Source organism: Thamnophis sirtalis, unplaced genomic scaffold (genome assembly GCF_051295495.1).
Source record: "Thamnophis sirtalis isolate CommonGarterSnake01/CBP01778 unplaced genomic scaffold, rThaSir2_p1.2 scaffold_14, whole genome shotgun sequence".
NCBI lineage: Eukaryota > Metazoa > Chordata > Lepidosauria > Squamata > Natricidae > Thamnophis > Thamnophis sirtalis.
This window is the reverse complement of record NW_028261394.1, coordinates 16,955,522-16,976,946: the sequence shown is the minus strand read 5'-3', so window position 1 is coordinate 16,976,946 and position 21,425 is coordinate 16,955,522. Positions and strand designations below refer to the sequence as shown.

Sequence of the window (21,425 nt, the reverse complement as noted above, 5' to 3'; positions counted from 1 at the left end):
GTTCCCCTGGTTGAACATGGCCTTGAACTAAGAATCCTTCTAACCCAAACCTTGACCTAACCGTTCTGCCTCCATGAAACAGGTACACATTCATAAGGACTCACTGCCCTCAAAGGTTCCCCAAAAGTGATATCAAATTACAATATCAAATGTGATTAAGAGATTGTTCTTTTACTTCTATTTTGATGATTGTGTGCCCTCCACCCTGCCAGCATCCAACTCAAATATACAATTGCAGCAACTGGCCCAGAAAAAAAAAGTTGTACTCCAGCTCTGCAGAACACTCAAATCTACAAACAAATCTACAAACAATTCATTTGCTTTTTTGTAATATTCATATGCTGCTGACTCAGGACCATGGCAAAGCCTGGGGAGAAATTCTTACAGGATCCAATCTGGGTCGGTCACCACCAGGACTAGAAGTTTAGTCTTCCGAGCTTTCATAGCTTTCATGCTGGAGCCCATCCACAGGGAACTTGTCTCTAGTGGAATGTGTGCTTTGGGCTATTCTGTATATGGTGCCTGTTTTACGTGACTTTTTAGATATTGATTAAGGTGTTGATGACTGGCTATTAAGTCATTGGTTCCTAAGTACTTGTTAAACTAGTGGTAAATCAGCTGGCCCATTTCCCAGGCTTCAATCACTTCCCTGGCTGTTTTAATGCTTGCTCCACCAACAATCCACCAACAATCTTAGTAGCAGAGTAGTAGACTAAAACTTCTAGTCCCGTTGGCTAACCCAGATTGGATCCTTCTACATTTTCTTGAGATGTGTATATTCACCTTCATTTGTGAGAAATTCTTACAATGTTTGTAGAGAGTGTAGACAAGCTGAGCCATACTTGGACTCAGAAGTCAACAGGATTTCCCTTCCTGGCATGAGCTGCTGACCTTCTACCTGTCCAACTTGGCTCTATTGATTGTTGATTCATCAACCTCACTTACTGTACATTAGTTAGATGATCTTGTACAGATTCTGCATGAGTGCAACTGTAGATGCAAGAGCCAGCTTGCAGCATGGATCTAGGATTTACCTGCAGTCCTGCCAATGAGTACTGTAAGTCTTGGTTTGTTTCAAAATTACTAGTGAAGTTAACTTGCAAGGCAGTTGGATGTTATACTGCAAGGCAGACTGTTTCACTGTGTCCTGATTTTACATTCATGTACTACATGTGCTTGTTTAAACAAGTGTGTATGTGTGTTTATGTATACCATACTATACAGAGGTGGGTTTCTTCCGGTTTGCACTGGTTCGGGCAAACTGGTAGTGGTAATTTGGCCTGGGTTGCAGAACCAACAGCGACCCAGGCTGGCCACGCCCCTGAACCAGTTCCCTGGTCTCCACTGCCATTGCTGGCATGTTTTTTAGTAGTTTTTAATGTTCTTTGCACATGCACAGAATAATTTATAGTGAACTGCTGACATATGCGCAGTGAACCAATACCAACCCACCCCTGATACTATATATATGTGTGTATGTGTGTGCACATATTATATATCCATACATAAATACAGTCTAATTAGTGCAAAGAATGTATTGTTGTAGGATAGATGGCTAGATGAGTGGATGGATGGATGGATGGATGGATGGATGGATGGATGGATGGATGGAATGACACACAGATAGATCAATAGATGTCCATTTTCTACAGGGCAATTGCTCCCTCTTTTGGCTCATATAAAGGGGAAGAGCTGATTAATGAAGAGTAGTGAGACACAGTGCATGAGAGGGGTGTGAACTGCTTCAGAATCATTTGTGAACTGTGCATAGTCCTCTTGGGTCTACAGTCAGTGGTGGGATTCAGCCAGTTCGCACCTATTCGGGAGAACCGGTTGTTAACTTTCTAAGCAGTTTGGAGAAAGGGTTGTTGGAAGAAATTTCCTTTTCATTTTTTTTCCACTTGACAGGGCTAATCCAGTAAGGAAGGCAGGAAAGAAACATTCTGGTGTTGTTTCTAGCCTAATTTTTATTGCCCGGCTTACAGAAACTGCCTCTCTGGTTAAACCTTATTACATTGTAACAGCTAAGGCGAAGCACCCATTGACCTGAGTGACGTTGAGTTGGCTATGCCCACCCAGTCATATGACCACCAAGCCACACCTACCCAGCTGGTCATTAGGGCAGAGAACCGGTCGTTAAATTATTTCAATCCCACCACTGTCTACAGTACGTGTTGCCCAAGTTTCTTAAGGATACCTGGGGGCTCAAATTTCTGCCATGGAGCTCCATCATTAGCTTTTCCGTTGGCAATGGGGAGCCACTTGGTGCACAGAGCTTTGGATTCTCAAAAGCTGCACTGTGAACCAAAGAGAGGCCTCCCATCATTGGCACCTGCCAGTCAAAATGATGAAAGCAGTGTCCTGGTGCTGGCCACACAGCTGTGAACCTTGGGCCCCAATGCTGCTTTGATCATTTGGATGAAAGCAGCTGGAGATTGAAGGCGCTCATATTTCACATGGTATGTGGTGCTCCTTCTCCTGCATAGAGATGTTCCTTTAACAAAAAAATAAAAATAAAAATGGTGGGATAGATTAATTACGGAGCTTCGAATTATATTTCCTCATTCTCTGAATTTAGTAGGTTTTGGTTGCTTGCTGAACTTCAGCAATATGGTCTTAGTGTCAGGACTGCAGCCATCTTTTCTTTTGGGTCTTTGGCCTGCCACACTTTCTATTATTCTACTATGCCTTTTCTATGGTGGGAAAATGGGAGGGGGAATTTTACAGAGTTAGATGCTATGTAGCCATAACAAAATTCTTTCTAGAAAGCCAAGGTCATCCTTTGTTTCTGCACCTGACTGGAACTGGATGGGTGGAACCACCAGCATGGCAGTGGAAGATTGCACCATGTGATGGACCGGCAGTGCAGAAGGGCAGATATTAGAAATTTCCTTTATCCAATATTTTTATAAGACTTTACTACAATGATGCTACCTAAAGTTGTAGCACAATTGAGATGCATGAAGTCTAAGTGGACAGCTCAATAATTAGATGCAGCAATATAAATTATAAAGAATTAGCAGGTTTTTAAGAAGCGATTGAACAACCATTTGTCTGAAATGGAGTAGGACAGTGATGGCGAAACCTTTTGGCACCGAATGCCCAAACTGGAATGCGTGTGTGCGTGCGCACTGGAATACCATAAACTTTGAGACCAGCTGCGCCAGCCACCTGGGCTTCAGGTTTCCAGCACGCTTATGCTTATGGAGTTTATGGGGCTCTGGCACATGTGAAGAGCAGCTGGCCAACAGGCATGCGTGTGCTGGAAAACAGAACAATTGCTGACGAAGGTGTATATGCCCCACAGAGAGCGCTCTGCATGCCACCTCTGGCACACATGGCATAGATTGGCCATCATGGGTATAGGGTTTCCTGCCTGAGAAGGAAATTGGACTAGAAAATCTACAAGATCCATTCCAGCTCTGTTATTCTGTTATACTGTGGTGGTACAGTGGTTAGAATGCAGTACTGCAGGCTACTTCTGCTGACAGTTCGATCCTGACCAGCTCAAGGTTGACTCAGCCTTCCATCCTTTCAAGGTTGGTAAAATGAAGACCTAGACTGTTGGGGGCACGAGGTTGACTCTGTAAACTGCTTAGAGAAGGCTGTAAAACAATGTGAAGCGGTATATAATACTAAGGGCCATTGCTATTGCTATACCAGGCTAAGCTATTCACTATGTTTTGTAAACGGATGAAATTTTTTCAAGAGTAGTGTTATCTTGAAAAATGGTCTACGAAACTGCATTTATTAAGAATTTTTTTCCTTCCAAAGAGAGAAGACCACAAATTGATTGATAAAATGGGACCAAATAATTCACTCAAACTCAGTGGGTAAAACGAAAATCTGAGGAAAATTTAAGTCGACAGTTGTGAAAACACACACACACACACACACACACACTGAAGTTTTAAAAAAACTTTTTGCAACTTTGTTCACCGATTGCTAAATTTTTTTTTTAAAAAAAATCTCAGTAAATTGAAAAGGAGAGATATCCTTATCTAATTCATTTTTTAGATTGCTTAACAACTACAATACCCATGTGCCATCTCCTTGGTTGACCGCTCTCAATCTCAACTAATTTTGGGGATAGCAGTCAAAAGATCTGTTTCTTAACAATTCAGAACTATTTTAAACATGTTTCTTTTGCCAAAAAGTGGGCTGTTCCTGAGAAAAGATACTGGAGATATTGATCTCTGGAGGTTTAATTTCTCAAAAAGATGTGTATTTCCAAATGAAAGAAAAAAGTCCTTAATAAGAATTTTCCATCACTTTGTGATTTATTTGTTTATTTTCATTTGTAGACTGTTGGAAAAGATGTTTTCCCCATTTTTGCCCTCCAAATCACTTAAAAGCAAAATGAAGAAGTTGCAAATAAAATAAGATCAACAAGACAAAAGTTTTTGAAAATGCAAATAAACCAGGACGATGGTTGGCATATAAGATGAAAAAGGAGAAAGGAAAAAAATAAATAAATAAATTAATAGACCACGAAGGAAATATATGCTACCAAAATGAAGAAAAGAAAAGAAATAGTGGGAAAATATTATAAGAAGTTATACTAATGGGAGACAGTTTGCAGAAGAAAAGATAAAACAATATTTAGAAAAAGTGGAAATGCCCAAGATTCCAGAAAAATTGAAAAGGACACTGGAAGAGAGAATAACAATGATGGAAGGGATGGAAGGGATTAAAAGACAAAATCATGGAAAACACCAGAGCCGGATGTGCTACCAGTGGAATTTTACAAAACATTACAAGACAAATCACTTAAAAACCAGCCCTTGTTGGGTGACAAGTTTTTTTTCTCCCACAAAACTAATTTAACTGCTTAAATAGTATTCCCATACACATGGAGAATAATGTGAAGGTTTCTCCTTAGATCTTCAAGTCCACCCATCAAGTTATGTGGACAATTATATGGGATGAAGAAAGCTGTGGCTTTATGGAACAGTTAAAATAATTTATTCTGGTTCTACCCTTAAAAGAGGAGATGCCTGCAAGTGTGATCACATGGATAGAATAGAATAGAATAGAATAACAGAGTTGGAAGAGACCTTGGAGGTCTTCTAGTTCAACCCTCTGCTTAGGCAGGAAATCCTATACCATTTCAGACAAATGGCTATCCAGCATCTTCTTAAAAATGCCCAGTGTTGGAGCATTTACAACTTCTGGAGGCAAGCTGTTCCACTGATTAATTGTTCTAACTGTCAGGAAATTTCTCCATAGTTCTAGGTTGCTTCTCTCCTTCATTAGTTTCCACCCATTGCTTCTTGTCCTACCCTCAGGTGCTTTGGAGAATAGCTTGACTCCCTCTTCTTTGTGGCAACCCTTGAGATATTGGAAGACTGCTATCATGTCTCCCCTAGTCCTTCTTTTCATTAAACTAGACATACCCAGTTCCTGCAACCGTTCTTAATATGTTTTTAGCCTCCAGTCCCCTCATCCTCTTTGTTGCTCTTTTCTGCACTCTTTCTAGAGCCTCCACATTTTTTTTGACATCGTGGCGACCAAAACTGGATGCAGGATTCAGTTTAGATAGGAAAGATCACTGTTAAATTCCATTCGTATAGAAAGGAACGAGGTGCTTCTGGATTGAAAGGATAAGCCAGTGATATCAACATTGCTTGGGGGATGCCCAGTTGGGCATCTGGAGCTGGAGAGAAGGACGGAAGCTCATCCCACCTCACATTTGTGGTTTGAACCTCCAACCCAGCATCCTAACCACGTGAGCCACTGTGCTCTTTTGTTAAATAATCACTGAATAACTAGGGCAGGGGTGTCAAACTCAAGGCCCGCGGGCTGGATTCGGTCCATGGGGTGCTTAGATCAGGCACATGGGGCCGCCCTGAAAACTGCAAAGAAACATTTCACCATGCCTCTGCCAGTGAAAAAGGACCTCGGGAGGGCCTCATTTTGGGCCACGACAGAGTCCTGCAGCCCATGATGACCCCTTGGGCTCCATTTTCATTGGCAGAGGGCTAGCAAAACAAACTAAAAACGAAATAAAAGGAGAAATGTTTTCCCTTTTGCACTGGAGCATCTAAGAAGGAGCAGGAAAGGGAGAAAGAGAAAGAGGAAAGGCAAAGAAAAAGAAGGGAAGTTGGGCAGAGAGCAAGGAAGGAAAAAAGAAGTGAAGAGGGGAAGAAAGAAGAAAGGAGAATGAAGAGGGAAGGAAAAAGAAGAAAAGGATAGAAGGAAGGAGATTATAACAAGAAGGTGGGAGGGTCTGAGGGAAGTCCTGCCTTAGCACTTGGCCACTAGAGGTCCCTCTAACATGAGTGACAACCCTAGCCCCCCAGGTCAAACACAAAGCTGAGGACCCAGCGCTGTCTGAAGATGTCTCCCTGATCATGCGGCTGGCATGACTAAACGCCATAGGTGCACAAAACGCCGTTTTCTTCCCACCAAAGGCGGTTCCTGTTTTTCTACTAGCATTTTTAATGTGCTTTCGAACTGCTAGGTTGGCAGAAGCTGGGACAAGTAACGGGAGCTGACTCCGTTATGCGGCGCTAGGGATTCGAACTGCTGAACTGCCGACCTTCTGATCAACAAGCTCAGTGTCCTAGCCGCTGAGCCACCACATCCCTTTTTTAAAAAAATAATCCATTTTAATAAACTATACATCTCCCAGAGAACTGGGCACATTGGTCAGTCTAGAAATGGAATCAATTATATACAACGTGTTCTGCTTCCTCAGTAACAAGGGAGGCACCATAACCTTGTTATGGGAAAGAGGCCTCAGTCTGTTTCAGGATAATTTCATAGACGTTCACACTTTCAAGGAAGTGCTGTGTTCACATAATTGTTATTCTTCTTTACATTTGTCATTCTTACACATTTGTTATTCCATTTAATAGGTTATAGTATACAGTTTGGGTTGCTTCATTTACCCTTTCTTTTCTCCCTCCCTCCCTTCTCTACTTCCTTCCTTCCTCCTCTCCTTCCCCTTCTTCTTCCCTTACTTCTCCCCTACTGCTACTCTTCCTCTTCCCCTTCCTACCCTCTCTCCTTTTTATCTCCCTTCTACTCTCCTCTTACTTCTTTCTTCTTTCCCTCCTCTTCCTCTCCTTCTCTCCCCCTCTCTCCCTTTCTTTTTCTGTTGTTACATGTGATCTTTCAAGTCTCAGTTTATGTTTTTTTGGAATGGTATTTCTGCAAACCCAAATATAATTTAGTATCATTTCTTATTCCCTTATCTTTGCTAATCTATCCTAACGAATCCTAATCTATCCTGCTCTTGAATATATACTTGTATATTTAATATTTTCTTTTCTGTTTTCCCCCTCTTCCCCCCTTTTTCATTCAATAGTGCATCATCTGAGTTCTGTATCTTCTCCTTGCTTTCTTTGCTAGCTTCCTTTCTCTAGCCAATCATAAAATCTTCCCCATGTCTTGAGATACACCGATTCCTCTTTATCCTTTATTTTCAGTGTCAACCGGTTCATCTCTGCACAATCTAGTATCTTTTTTATTATCTCTTCATCTATTGCTAACTTATTTTATTTCAATTATGTGAATGTATACTTAAAATGGTATTCAAGAGAATAAAATTTTTTAAAAAATTGGCAAAAAAGAGGAAGTGCTGTGTTTCCAGGACACTGGCCAATGTCACAGAGCAGGCTTTGTGTAATTTTTTAAATGACAAAGGTTATAACCCAGGGCAACATAGCTTTTAATACATCAATATTTATAACGTCTACTAGTATGGTAGGTTTGATGCACAGTTTTGCCCAAAGGTATATTCGGAATGAAAAGAAGAAAAAATAAAAGAAAGATAATCCATTTTAAAGGAGTCCAGACTCGATTGCAATATGTGCACTGTCTACTGAAATAAACCCAATCAGGACAGTTAGATTTTGAGAGAAATAACGTAATTTCTCAACTACTACGGAAAGATAACTTTACTATACAGAGATATTATATCCAGTTTTGGTCATCATGATATAAAAGAGATGTTGAGAGTCTGGAAAGAGTGCAGAGAAGAAAAACAAAGATGATTTAGAGAGTGAAACATATAAAGAACGGTTGCAGGAATGGGTCATGGCCACTCTAGATAAAAGAAGGACTAGCGGTGACATGATAGCAGTGTTCTAACATTTGAGGGGCTGCCACAAAGAAGAGGGGCTCAACCTATTCCCCAAAGCCCCAGAAGGCAGGACAAGAAGCAATGGATGGAAAGTAATCAAGGAAAGAACCAGCCTAGAAATAAAGTGAAATTTCTGTTGCTCTGTTCTGTTCTGCTTTGCTCTATTCAATAGGTGTTGTGGGCTTATTTAAGCAGTGACTGGACAAAAGGTTAAGAAAATTGTTGTACCAAGAATCCTTAGCTTATAAACTCAAAAATATATTGTTGCTTTCAGTAATGCTGGCATGCTGAATAGATGAGTAATTATAAATGCATTTTTCAGATTGAAAAGTATGCACTTATCAAAATGCCCAAGTACAGTATCTTAGGAGGGTATTTGCCCATCTGAGATTTGAATAGACAGGCACCGTGATAAAAGAGGAAAGATGTACTCAAATTCCTTTTTTCTTTGAACATATATGTGATGCAGTAGAGACCAAGGCATTAGCACATGTATTGACTGATTGCCTGTCACAGAACATTATCCTGAATCATGGCTATGAAGAACAGTTCAGCAGCATATGCATCTCAGGAGAACCTCAGAAGAGTTCTTCTGTTTGGCTCTTTCAGTTATTTGTGTCTTCACTCTCAGCTTGGACAACAATCGGGAGAGGGGTGGTTGGAATGTCGGGGTGGTTGGAATGTCGGGGTGGTTGGAATGTCGGGGTGGGAATGGAATACCAAGACTCCATCTGCAGATTGTGAGACCCTGCTACCACCCTCAAGGCCACGCCGTGCAGGTGTTTGAACAATCTGGACTGCTCCCATAACAAAAGAAGTGGATGCAATTGAACAACGCAATGGACTGAGAGGGATGGACAAAGGGAAAAAGCAAGTTGAACTATATGAGCTTTTGTGCATGAGAAAACCAGAGCTGGTTTTGCTTCTTCTGTGCCAATGTAGCGTATTTAATAAAGTTTTACTTTTGGGAAGCAAAATGTCCCAAGAATTCCTTTTCTGGATTCTCTAGCTGGACAGATGACAATGACCACAATTAAGGCCCAACATTTCTGTTGTTAAGCAAGATAATTGTTAAGTGTGTTTTGCCTCCATTTTAATTACCTTTCTTGTCTTAGTGAGTGAATCGCTGCAGTTGTTAAGTTAGTAACATGGTTGTTAAGTGAGGTACGTGGTTGTTAAAGGAATTGGCATCGTTGACTTTGCCTGCCATAAGGTCACAAAAGGGTCATATGACCCTGAGATACTGAAGCTGTCATAAATATGAGTCAGTTGCCAAGCATCTGAATTTTGATCAGGCGATCATGGGGATGCTGCAATGGTTGTAAGTGTGAAAAATGGTCATAAGTCACTTTTTTCAGGAACGTTGTAACTTCCAATGATCACTAAACAAACTGTTGTAAGTTGAGAACTACCCGTATTTTATTTGTGGTTAGAACTTAGGGATATCACATATAAAATGGCCTTCTTTCTGAAGAATACAGTGCAAATTTGACTGGGGAATGTTGTACAGATGATACAGCTAGATGGTCTAAGACATTAATGGTGAACCTATGGCATGTGTGCCAGAGGTAGTACGCAGAGCCCTCTCTGTGGGCACGTTTGCCATCACCAGCTGCTGTTCTGATTTCTGGCATGCTGGTCAAGTGGTCTTAGCAAGTGCGGAGCACTGGAAAATGGCCTGAAAACAGCCAAAAACCAGGTCGTTTTTCGGGTCTTTTCTAGACTGTTTTTTGGGCCATGGTCAGGCTGTTTTCCAGGCCATCTTCAGGCCCCCCAAATAGCCTGAAAATGGCTCAGAAAAATGGCCTGAAAACAGCCAAAAACAAGGTTGTTTTTCAGGCCTTTTCCAGACCATTTCTGGGCTGTTTTCAGGCTGTTTTCCGGATTGTTTTTGGAGGCCATTTTCTGGGCTATTTTCCAGGCCATTTTCTGGGCAAAAAACTGCCTGAAAATGGCCCCAAAAACACCCCGAAAATAGCCTGAACAACAGCCTAAAAATGGCCCAGAAAACAGCCTGAAAACAGACAGAAAAATGGCCAAAAACAGACATGCAGGCACCGGCCAGCTGGTGCTCTGGCATGAGCACATGGGCACGCATGCACACACATTCTGGTTTGGGCACTCGGTGTCGAAAAGGTTCACCGTCACTGGTCTAAGACTTTGTTTTGATACTGGATTATTTCCTTCACTCTTTTCTATTTTGATTTGGCCTCATAAGTAAAGGGCTGTTGCTTCTATCATGGTTATTTAGAAAGAAAGAAATTTTAAGACAGGAAGGCAATGCTTCCAGTATAACACTTCTACATCAGGTCCTAGAAAATTATACGACATATATTTTTTGAGTGGGAATGCACACATACAGTACACACACTCTCTCTTACACACAAACACACACAATAAATGTGTAAACAAAAATGATTGTGGCTTGAGTCTTTTGTTTTGTTTTGTTTTTGAGGGATTCGGTTAACGTCAAGCAAGCTTGTCTCCATTTCTGTCCATCGCTGATGCTAATATTTGCTCGTTTTTTACATGTTATTTTAATGTAATGGTAAAATGTGGCTTCAGTTTTGACTCCAGGAGTGGCGTTTGCTCAGAATGCAAAAAAAGATCAACAGTTTCCAATGCAATTTCCCTGTGAGTTTTTGATGGGTACATTTTAGCTTTTGTACAACTACAGGTTCCTCTGAACCAGGATATTTCAAGAATGGGCTAGATATATAGCCTTCCTCTCTTGCTGTGTGACTCATTATTAACTTTAATTGAGAGGAAATAGCAGGAAGTGGGCTAACTGCATGCACCAGCTCGGAAATCTCGTTTTCTGCTTTTTGTAAGAAGCACTGGTGTGATTTGGACCTCAGGGTTGTATAAATTCAATTGGTGGGGGGGGGGAGTAAGGAGCACGGACATCTCCGCGAATGCCTTCTACTCATGATGGATTTAATTATCAAAATGACTAATTATTCCATTAAGGTAAGTGCTAAACTAGGTGATACTTGCAAAATTAAAAAAAATGTATATATAATAACTTACATTGCACTACGTTGCCAAGAAATTAAGACATTTATCAAGTTTACTGGGGAAGGATTTAAGGTGGCATTTTAGCAGCCGTTAGCAGAAGAGACAAATTCAATTAAGGAGAAGTGAGGAGATGTCAACCATGTTAAGAACGGAGGAGACGAAGGGAGGAAAAAGGAAGCCGGGTTAGAAGGATGTAGTGGAAGAAGGAGGCAAACACTTACCATGGCACCAACGCCGTAGGTGGCTGCTGGAGCAAGTGTGTGGTGGTAGGGGTCTGCAGCATAAAGTCGTCCGTAACTACAAAGGAAGCAAAACTCTGGATTAATGTAAAATCTCTCTCTCTCTCTCTCTCTCTCTCTCTCTCTCTCTCTCTCTCTCTCTCTCTCTCTCTCTCTCTCTCTCTCTCTCTCTCTCTCTCTCTCTCTCTCTCTCTCTCGATATAGAACTGTACATCCTACATACTTGTAATTTGGCACTACTCCCCCTCCTCCCCACCTGAAAAGAACTCTGTTCCAACTTCCAGTTGCCTCACATTCTGTTACCTCAGTTCAAACTGGCAGATGTTCCAACTGCCACTTGGGCATGGCCAGCATGTGATTCATCCAGCCTGCGGGCCCGGAGTTTAGACATTCTACTCCCCCTCCCCACCTGAAAAATGCTGTGATGCTAAGGAGTTAGACTGAGGGAGAGAAGGGGATAAGATAGGAGAGGCCTCTGTGGGGCAAGCCTGAGGGAGAGAAGGGGAGAGGAGATGCCTATGGTAATTACTCATTCATTTTCAAGCTATAAGTGTCAATTTATCAAACCCGATCACATAGTTTCAGAGCAGAGCACGGGTATCCTGTGTGTGTGTGTGTGTGTGTGTGTGTGTGTGTGTGTGTGTGTGTGTGTGTGTGTGTACAAATATATAAGGAAAAAGAAACAACATCAACCCCAAAGGTTACAGCCAGGAAGGAATTGCAAAAATAACTCAAACATTCCGTTCTACCCAATTACGTTGGAAATGAGCTGACGCAGCACTTTATGGAAGCAATCTCTTATGGAGATTGGGTGACACAGGACCCTAATAGCATTAGCAATCGCAATAGCACTTATATACCGCTTCACAGTGATTTACAGCCCTCTCTAAGCAGAGTCAGCCTCTTGCCCCAACAATCTGGATCTTTTTACCAACCTCAGAAGGATGAAAGGCTGAGTCAACCTTGAGCCTGGTGAGATTCAAACTGTTAAATTGCAGGCAGCTGGTAGCCGGCAGCCAACAAAAGTAACCTGCAGGACTAAATTCTAACCATTGTGCCACTGTGGCTCTAATGAGGGCCGATTGGAAATGTATGATTAGCTGGAGGAGATTAACCCTAGGCAGCCAACACACAAGACTGCAGAACAAAGACGTTCAACATTTTCAACAGATGAGAAGGTAAAGTATGGCCAACATTTCCTCTTCCTTTGAGGCAGTAGGAATTGCAGTGGTCTCTTTCATAGGGTATAGTTGAAGAATGCCCCACTCTGGAAATTTCAAGCACCTGGTATGAGTCTAGGACAATTCACTGCAGCCAACTTGCCATGGCCAACTCACCATGAGATAACTTATCATGGCCAACTAACTTGCCATAGAACAAGACTTACATTAATATCAAAGAAGTGGGGGAATAGAATCATTGAAGGAAGGATGCCAAAGGAGGGACAAAATGAAATGTGAATGACAAAAAATAAAATATTTTTAAATTATTTTAATAATAATTACCATTGTTGAATTGCCCTGCGGCAAGTTGCCTGCAGTGAGTTGGCTGTGGTAGATTGTCCCATTCTACCTAGTATCATCTCACCATCTACTGCTACTGGCAGTTAGGTGATTAGTTTCATTGGACATTGAATTACAACATCTATCCCATTGCAATTTTATGGTTGTTGTGGTTATGGTGATTTTATTGTGGTTTTATCTTGGTTTAATATATTGCCTTGTATGTTATATTGTCCACATTTCTGTCATATCTCTATCTATACTGTATCTATATCATCTAGTTACCTACTTATCTATCTATCATCTGTCTGTCTGTCTGTCTGTCCGTCCGTCCGTCCATCCATCCATCCATCCATCCATCCATCCATCTATTCCCACCTGCCCGCCCACACATCCATCATCCATCATCCATCATCCATCCATCATCTATCTAGATAGATATAGATGTAGATTTTTCCCCCTAAAAATGAATAGACTAGTATACTGAATTTTCTACACACTGTATTTTCAAGGATTAAACAAGTAGTTCTGCTTTTTGAAATAATAAATAATAATAAAAGCAGATCAACTCTAAATAAAAAAAATCAGGTTTAAACTGATAGTCCATTTTATGAATTATGTTTTTGTTCTTTTTCTAACAATGAATAGCACTAATGTACTCAACAGCTAGCTTGTACAAGAAGAAATTTCATCCTCCCCCACCCCCTACCCCCATATCTGTTGAAGACTGTTGAGGAATGTGCAAAACTCCTCTTGGAAAATGTTACAATGGGCCATGAAACTTTCTGAACTTTTCTCAAATCAGATATTTTTTTCTGGAGAAGGAAAGGCTTCAAATGTTGCTTTAGACCCGATTTCAAGACTTCATTCAATTCCTCCACAAAAACAAAGTGGACGAACCATGAAGGAATGCCGTCCAGTTTATATGGCTGTGGCTTGCTTAGGACAAGCAGGGAGTGCTAATCAGGTTGAAAGGAAGGACTCTTCCCTTAACAGTACCCAGCATCAAATCTGTCACACCACAATCCTTCTCTGGAAGAAGATATTTCCAAAGAACCAACCCATAAATGTTACTTAAGACCATGCATCATTATCCTCTCTCAGTTGATGAATAGCCCCCTTTTTTTCTCTCCTCAGGTTGGCCTCTACCTTCCGAATATGACAATTTTATTATGATTAATAAATTTCATTTCCACAGAGGAAAAAGGACAGTGTCAGCTTCTTTGTAAATGCTAATTTCAAAACAGGTCTTTGCATGTTACGAAAATTGAGAAGTTCAAAAGCTGAGCTATCTGCATGCAGATGCTACCTGCAGCACAAGTCACATTGTGAGATGGGAAACAAGGAAATCTCGTCCGTTTCCTTCCCAGGAAATACTGAGTTTCTTTCCAGACTCCTCGTTGGTTCCTATTTTTACAATTTCTCCTTAATACATTAAGGTATAGAAACATGGATTCTGCATTTCAGTTGACTGATGAAATGGAGAAGGAACGGCAGAAAAGCTTGAAGAAATTATTCCACAATGTCAGACTTTATTCTGGAACCTGTTCTTGTTAAAATTGTAATTATCTTGGATTTACACCCTAAAGGAGATCCCAATGGAGATAGACTATCTTCTACAAACTGGTCCCTTCAGGTGCTTTCCAAATCTCAGAACTACAGCTCCACCCAGCTTCTAAAATTTGGGATAAAGGGAAAAGTTCCCCTCGCATATATGTGCTAGTCGTTCCTGACTCTAGGGGGTGGTGCTCATCTCTGTTTCAAATACGAAGAGCCAGCGCTGTCCGACGATGTCTCCGTGGTCATGTGGTCGGCATGGCTAAATGTTAAAGGTGTACAGAACACTGTTACCTTCCCACCAAAGGTGGTTGCTATTTTTTCTACTTGCATTTGCACATGCTTTCGAACTGTTAGGTTGGCAGAAGCTGGGACAAATAACGGAAGCTCACTCCATTGCACGGTGCTATGGATTTGAACTGCTAAACTGCTGACCTTTCTGATCAACAGGCTCAGCGTCTTAGCCACTGAGCCACTGTGTACCTCAAAAATTGGGATAAATGGCCTCAATATATCTGGAGAAAATCAGGCATTTTAGAGGCAGTTCTGTTGCATCATTCACAAACCTCAGAAGCTTACCTACTATGATAAGCACAAAGGCTTAAGTAACAACTTTCATTCTTTCTTCCATGTTATCTTATTTTCCTGGCACTGGTAGAATTAGGGTGGGATTTGGGTATCTTTGCAGCTATGTCCCTCACAACTAACCACCCAAGTAATATTTTTGGGAAACCAGAGAAGGTCACAAATGACAATCATATGTCCACAGGATGCTCCAACTATATACAATTGCCACATACCCAAATCTGGTCACACAACCCTATGATGCTGGGATGGCCCAAACTTTGAGGATTTGGTCATGTCACTTGTTCGCTGCCTTTATGACTTCGGTCACTGAACAATAGTTGTTAAATAAGGGCTGCCTGTCATTTCGATTCCTGCACCACGCAGGGAGTTGGCCTATATTTCTAGGGAGATGATATTTTCTCCCTTCTGAAGACAGCTATTTTGATACAAAACAAGTATCTTCTCTGGAGAATGCCATAATGACAAAAGAAATATCTAACAATTTCTCCCATTTATTGGCGGTGACTAAGGGAAAATGGAAGCATCTTACTGGGATGGGGCCCTGCTTAAGTAAAAAAAGAATTAATAGCAATAGCCCTTAGACTTATATACTGTTTCAAAGTACTTTGCAGTCCTCTCTAAGCCATTTACAGAGTCAGTACATTGCTCCCAACAATCTGGGTCATTTGAACCACTTTGGATGGATGGAAGGCTGAATCAACCTTGAGCCTGGTGAGATTCAATCTGCCACATTGCAGGCAGCCGGCAGGCAGCAGAAGAAGCCTGGAGTTCTGCACTCTAACCACTGTGCCACCATGGCACATTTACAGCCCTCTCTAAGTGGTTTACAGAGTCAGCCCAACAATCTGGGTCCTCATATGACCCACCTTGGAAGGATGGAAGGCTGAGTCAATCTTTAGCCTGGTGAGATTCAAACTGCCAAATTGCAGGCAGCTGGCAGTCAGCAGAAGTAGCCTGCAGTACTGCACTCTAATCACTGCACCACCACAGCTTATAAGGATGCCCAAAGCTTATAGATTACTTCTCTAGCATTACTATCCTATCTGTGGGGAATTTCAGGGGTCTCCAGAGAGGTAACAAAGCCCTCCAACATTTTCCAGAAAATTCTGTCCCTGAATTGGTGATATTTGCACATCTTTAGAAAGATTCTCCTCTGAGTGAAGAGAGGTGGTCTCTCTCTCTCCCTCCCTCCCTCCCTCCCTCTCTCTCTCTCCCTCCCTCTCCCTCTCCCCCCCCTCTCTCTCTGATTTAAGAATCTGCACTCTGCCCATCCAGAAACTTTGATTTTCTCCTTTGGATGAGTTGAACATTCTTTACGCTTTATTTTTTTCCCCCTTGTTATATCTTGGAAACTTTGTGTCTCGTGCAAAATGCACAGAAATACTTGAGCGTGCCAGTGTTGCATCTGCAAGCTCTCTCTCTGTTTCTCTCTCTCTTTCTCTCTCCCTCTCCCCCTCCCCCCCTCTTTCACACACACACAGATGTACAAGTGCACAGGCTGCCACTTCATTAACAGCGGCAGATCGGAACGCAACTCCCTCTATTTACAAATTACAGAAGGCGGCTTGCCGTAATCTTGTCAAGTTGTCACGTTTGACTAGTCATCTGAACTGACCTAGAACTCCGAGTGCCGAGCAAGGCAAGCTGTCAAAGAGATAATGACAAAAGATGCCAGAGAGGCTTGCCAGGGCTTCACGCAGGGTGAAAGAAAAGGATTAATAAAACTTCAACGGCGCGCACGAGAAAAGGGATAATCCAGGTTTTACCCTAACCTGCCGTGGCTTTCAAAGGAGTCAAGTCCCGCAGAAGTCGTCTGCTTCTATAGTGATAAAAAAAAGAGGAGTGCCACCATAAGGGTGAGCTGAATTTATCAAGGAGATTAATTCTGCACCTGGCTGTAGTGTACGCCAAATCTGTCTGGATAGAGATGTTTACATCTCTATTGGCGTTCCCACAAAGAAGGTAGAAAGGCTTAAAGGTTTCCCAGATTCAACCCAATTCGAGGTCAGAAACTGATGGTGGCAGGTGAATTTTGATTGCCAATCGGTACAGGTAGTTCTCAACTTACAACAGTTTGTTTAGTGATCATTTGAAGTTACAACAGCACTAAAAAAAGAGTTTACGTCAGGGAGGGGCTGCTGGGGGTTCACAGGGGTTCAGGGGAACCTCTAGCTAAGATTCTGTGCAGTTTGGAGAACCCCCAAATCCCGCTCCTAGCTGGCCCAGCCCACCCTGCCCCTCCCCTCTGAGGAGTCCCTACACGGCCCGTTTTGGATGCAGGTAAGTGCAGGGCACATGGAGAGGTTCAGGGAGGGTGAAAAACAGGCCTACGGGAAGTTCGGAAAGGGTGGAATCGCCCCGTTTCCGGCATCCAGAAGGCGCACAGAACCCTGTTCCCTTCCCACCAAAGGTGGTTCCTATTTTTCTACTTGAATTTTTTACATGCTTTCAAACTGCTAGGTTGGCAGAAGCTGGGACAAGTAATGGGAGCTCACTCCGTTACGCAGTGCTAGGGATTCGAACCGCCGAACTGCCGACCTTTCTGATCGACAAGCTCAGCATCTTAGCCACTGAGCATATTACAATGCTAGAAAACTACCAGACCTAAAAGTTGCAGGTGGTCATCCAAACCTTCAGAGACTATGAGAAAGAACTACAAAACCCATTGATAAAAACATAGAAATAATGTGGGCCAATTAAAGCAACTTTGTAGTGCTTGGTCCTCGGTGCAATTTATCTGAATTTCTATGGTTTCTATTGATATATTTCTGTCTTGCTAACATGTTCCGTTTCCTCCAAGAATTTCTTTTTCTCACAGTTCCAACAAGACAAGGGTGATTGGGTTTTGCAGTCCTTTTTACCTAATTAAAAAAAAAAACCCTTCAGCATGCTGTACGAAGGGCTGGAAAAGCAGCCTATGGATTTTTGCAGCAACGACATTACTTTGCAAATAATAATTTTATCCATCCTTAATTTAAGTGCAATCTGCAGTCCTAAAGCGGACTGGCTTAGTTTTACTCTGAACTTCAACTAAAGATGAACTAGTAGATATGGATCCACCAATCAGGCCAGATTCCTGCTCATAACCATCACATCTAGCTAAATATTCACCAACCTGAAGAAACAGCTGGATTTTTGAACTATATAAGGAGGCCAAAGTGTTTTTTCCTATTTTTTTCAGTGTGCATTCTACAGTTTACATTGCTTTATTGTAATTGTACCTCACACCAAGAGTATTCGAGTATACTGTTATGTAGTATAGTAGACACCTATGCTACATAAATAATATAAATTGCTATCGTTCTTTTATCTCTGCAAACTCAATCTGGCATGGTTACCCTGGAATTTCTCATCACTGAATAATGTAAAGAGGATCTAACAACTTAAATTTTAAGCAACTGCTGCTGGTTTGGGATAACAGTCTTGAACTGACCACCAGGAGAAAGCAGATAATCCTGTTCAGTAATTCTTTTCTGGCTTTAAAGAGGAGAGTTTCTTTACTTTGTGGGTGCATAGTGATAGTACTGATAGCTATAGCACCTAGATTTATATATCACTTTACAGTGCTTTACAGCCCTCTCTAAGCATTTACAGAGTCGGCACACTGCCCCCAACAATTTGGGTCCTCATTTTACTTCAGAAGAATGGAAGGCTGAGTCAACCTTGAGCCTGTTTGAGATTCGAATTGCCAAATTGCAGGCAGCCTGCAGGCAGCCCAATCAGCCTGCAGTACTGCATTCTAACCACTGCGCCACCGCAGTTCATATATCAAAAGAATATTGTTACAACTTTGTTGGCACAATTTGGAAATGTAATTTTTTACAATGGATGTTTAAGTCTGCATGAATAGATATTTTGGGGCCTTCAGGTTCATCAAAAATCATTTCTATAAACTAAATTCAATCCATCTATTTATGGCACTTTCTATTTTCGACATCAGTGGCTGTAACATTCCCAAAGTACAACATTCCTTTTGTTGCAAGATCTAGAGTATGTATAGAGCAGGGGTCGGTAACCTTAAACACTCAAAGAGCCATTTGGACCCATTTCCCACAGAAAAGAAACCTCCGGGAGCCACAAAACCCTTCCCGTGCCTGACTATTTCCTGAGTGCCACAAAAATAACATATTTAGTTGAATTAAACATTCTGTTTTCTTCTTAAACTTTTCTTTTCTTAGATTTAATCATGGTTGGCCTACTGGGATTGAAAAGCTCAATAAATCACATGCCAGTGGGTGTCACACATTGGCAGTTGTGATGCATATTTTGAACAAGAGTGAGACGCAGCAAAGGGATGAGCCACATGTGGCTCCAGAGCCCAAGCCTTAGAGCCCAAGGGGATAACAATGAACTTGGGTCAGCTTTCCTTCTTAAGGGTCATTTTCACAACCTCAGAAGTCAAGATTGAAGGCAACTTATGACCCCATGGATGAAAGGCTGATAGCTTAGAATAAGAGGTTTTAAAAATTCAGTAAAATGCCCACTTGGGGCTGGTTGGATTACCATTCTCTGTGGCACCATCCTACATTAATGCCGTTATGGGGTATGGGGAAATATAGTGGCATTAAAGTAAGCGCCATAATTGCTTTGTGTATGTACATATGTATGTATATATGTACATATGTATGCACACACACACACACACACACACACATGCTATTATCTGATATTGTTATGCCTCTTTTTGCATCTAACGTATGAGTTTTTTGACTCCTTCAATCTCCATGGGCAGTGCAGATAGACCAGTGGTGGGTTGCAGGTGGTACGGCCTGTTCCAGGTGTACCTGTGCCTGCCTGGAGCACCAGGTACCATTCCGGTATGGTGCTCCAGAGGGCCCACCTGCCCACCTGTTGTCCTTACCTGTTTTTAAACTCTTCGGCGCTTCCATGGTGCATACAGTGCCTGCGCAACACTCCGCTGAGTAGCTGGAGCGTCGCGGAGGCTCACGGAGGCGTCGCTGGAAGGTAGGATGCATGCGCGCACTGCGTGCATTCATGTGGAGGATGCCAGAACCCACCACTGAGATAGACTGAAGAGTGGAACGCCAAACATACTAATCCATTCACCTAAAAAGTTGGCTTCCATTCATCTAGACAAGAATAAAAGCTGCAAAATCCAGCTCTGCTAATCTTAACAGAATAACAGAGTTGGAAGGGACCTTGAAGGTCTTCGAGTCCAACGGTGTCCAATCTTTGTGGTTTGGTGGCCTGACTTGGAGGTGTGGGAGAGGGGAACCAGGCCAGGTGACTGGCAGGCTGGTGCACTCATGCATGCACACACAGTTCAACTTAGCAATAGCAATAGCAGTTAGACTTATATACCGCTTCATGGGGCTTTCAGCCCTCTCTAAGCGGTTTACAGAGTCAGCATATCGCTCCCACAGTCTGGGTCCTCATTTCACCCACCTCGGAAGGATGGAAGGCTGAGTCAACCTTGAGCTGGTGAGATTAGAACCGCTGAACTGCAGATAACAGTCAGCTGAAGTGGCCTGCAGTACTGCACCCTAACCACTGCACCACCTCGGCTCTTGCGAAAGTTGAGCTGTGCATGCATTTGCATGCACACCAGCCTGCTGTTCATGCAGGTTGCACTGCATGCAGAGGTGGGATTCAGCCAGTTCGGACCAGTTTGGGTGAACTGGATGCTAATTTTACATCTGGTTCACCGAACAGGTAGTTGCAAGGACTGGCTGGCCCCACCTGCCCTGCCCCGCCCCTCTCAGGTGTCTTCACATGGCCCACTTTGGATGCCAGGTAAGTGCAGGGCTCGTGCGGAGGCTCTGGGAGGGCAAAAAATGGGCCTCCCGGAAGTTCTGAGAGTCCAGAAATGGGCCCATTTTCAGCCTCTGACGGCCTCCGTAGCCAGGAGGCTGTTTTCGTTCTCCTAGAGGTTTGAGGAACACCTTTGGAGGTTTGGGAGAGCAAAACGTCCCCCCCCATGGTGCAGGAGGCCAGGTAGGCCATGTCCACCATGGCTAAGCCCATCCATCAACCGGGCAGAGAAATGGTTGTTAATATTTTTGAATCCCACCCCTGGCTACATGCACGCACATGTGTGAAGGCCCACCATTCACATGGCCTTGTTACTAATAGGCCATGACTTAGGAGGGGGACAAGGCCAAGGGATTGGGGACCCCTGTTCTAGTTCAACCTCCCCCCCCCTGCTCAAGCAGGAAACCCTATACTGTTTCAAACCATTGCTTCTCCAATCTCTTCTTAAAAGCCTCCAACGATGAAGCACCCACAATGTTTGGAGGGAAGCTGTCCCACTGATTGACTGTTCTCACTGTTTTAATATTGTCTTAATTTGGGGCTAGGTATTAGAACATGGAATTTCTGCTGCAGTCCTCTTTGTAAGGTCAAACACACCAACCCTCTCTCACTGATAAGCAGGGAAGTTATAAATTCTGCTGCTTTAGCTCTCCGGAGACG

At 42.5% G+C, this 21,425-nt stretch overlaps 1 protein-coding gene across 4 annotated transcripts in view; it reads right to left on the bottom strand.

Annotated features, from left to right (window-relative positions):
• The window catches only part of RBFOX1 (RNA binding fox-1 homolog 1), a 722,992-nt gene that overhangs the window by 7,213 nt on the left and 694,354 nt on the right, over positions 1–21,425 (bottom strand). For all 4 annotated transcript variants that reach the window (XM_087729108.1, XM_087729106.1, XM_087729107.1 and 1 more), the window contains one exon: positions 11,329–11,404. In XM_087729108.1, the coding sequence (XP_087585234.1) occupies positions 11,329–11,404 (76 nt within the window). The remainder of the gene's footprint in view (positions 1–11,328; positions 11,405–21,425) is intronic.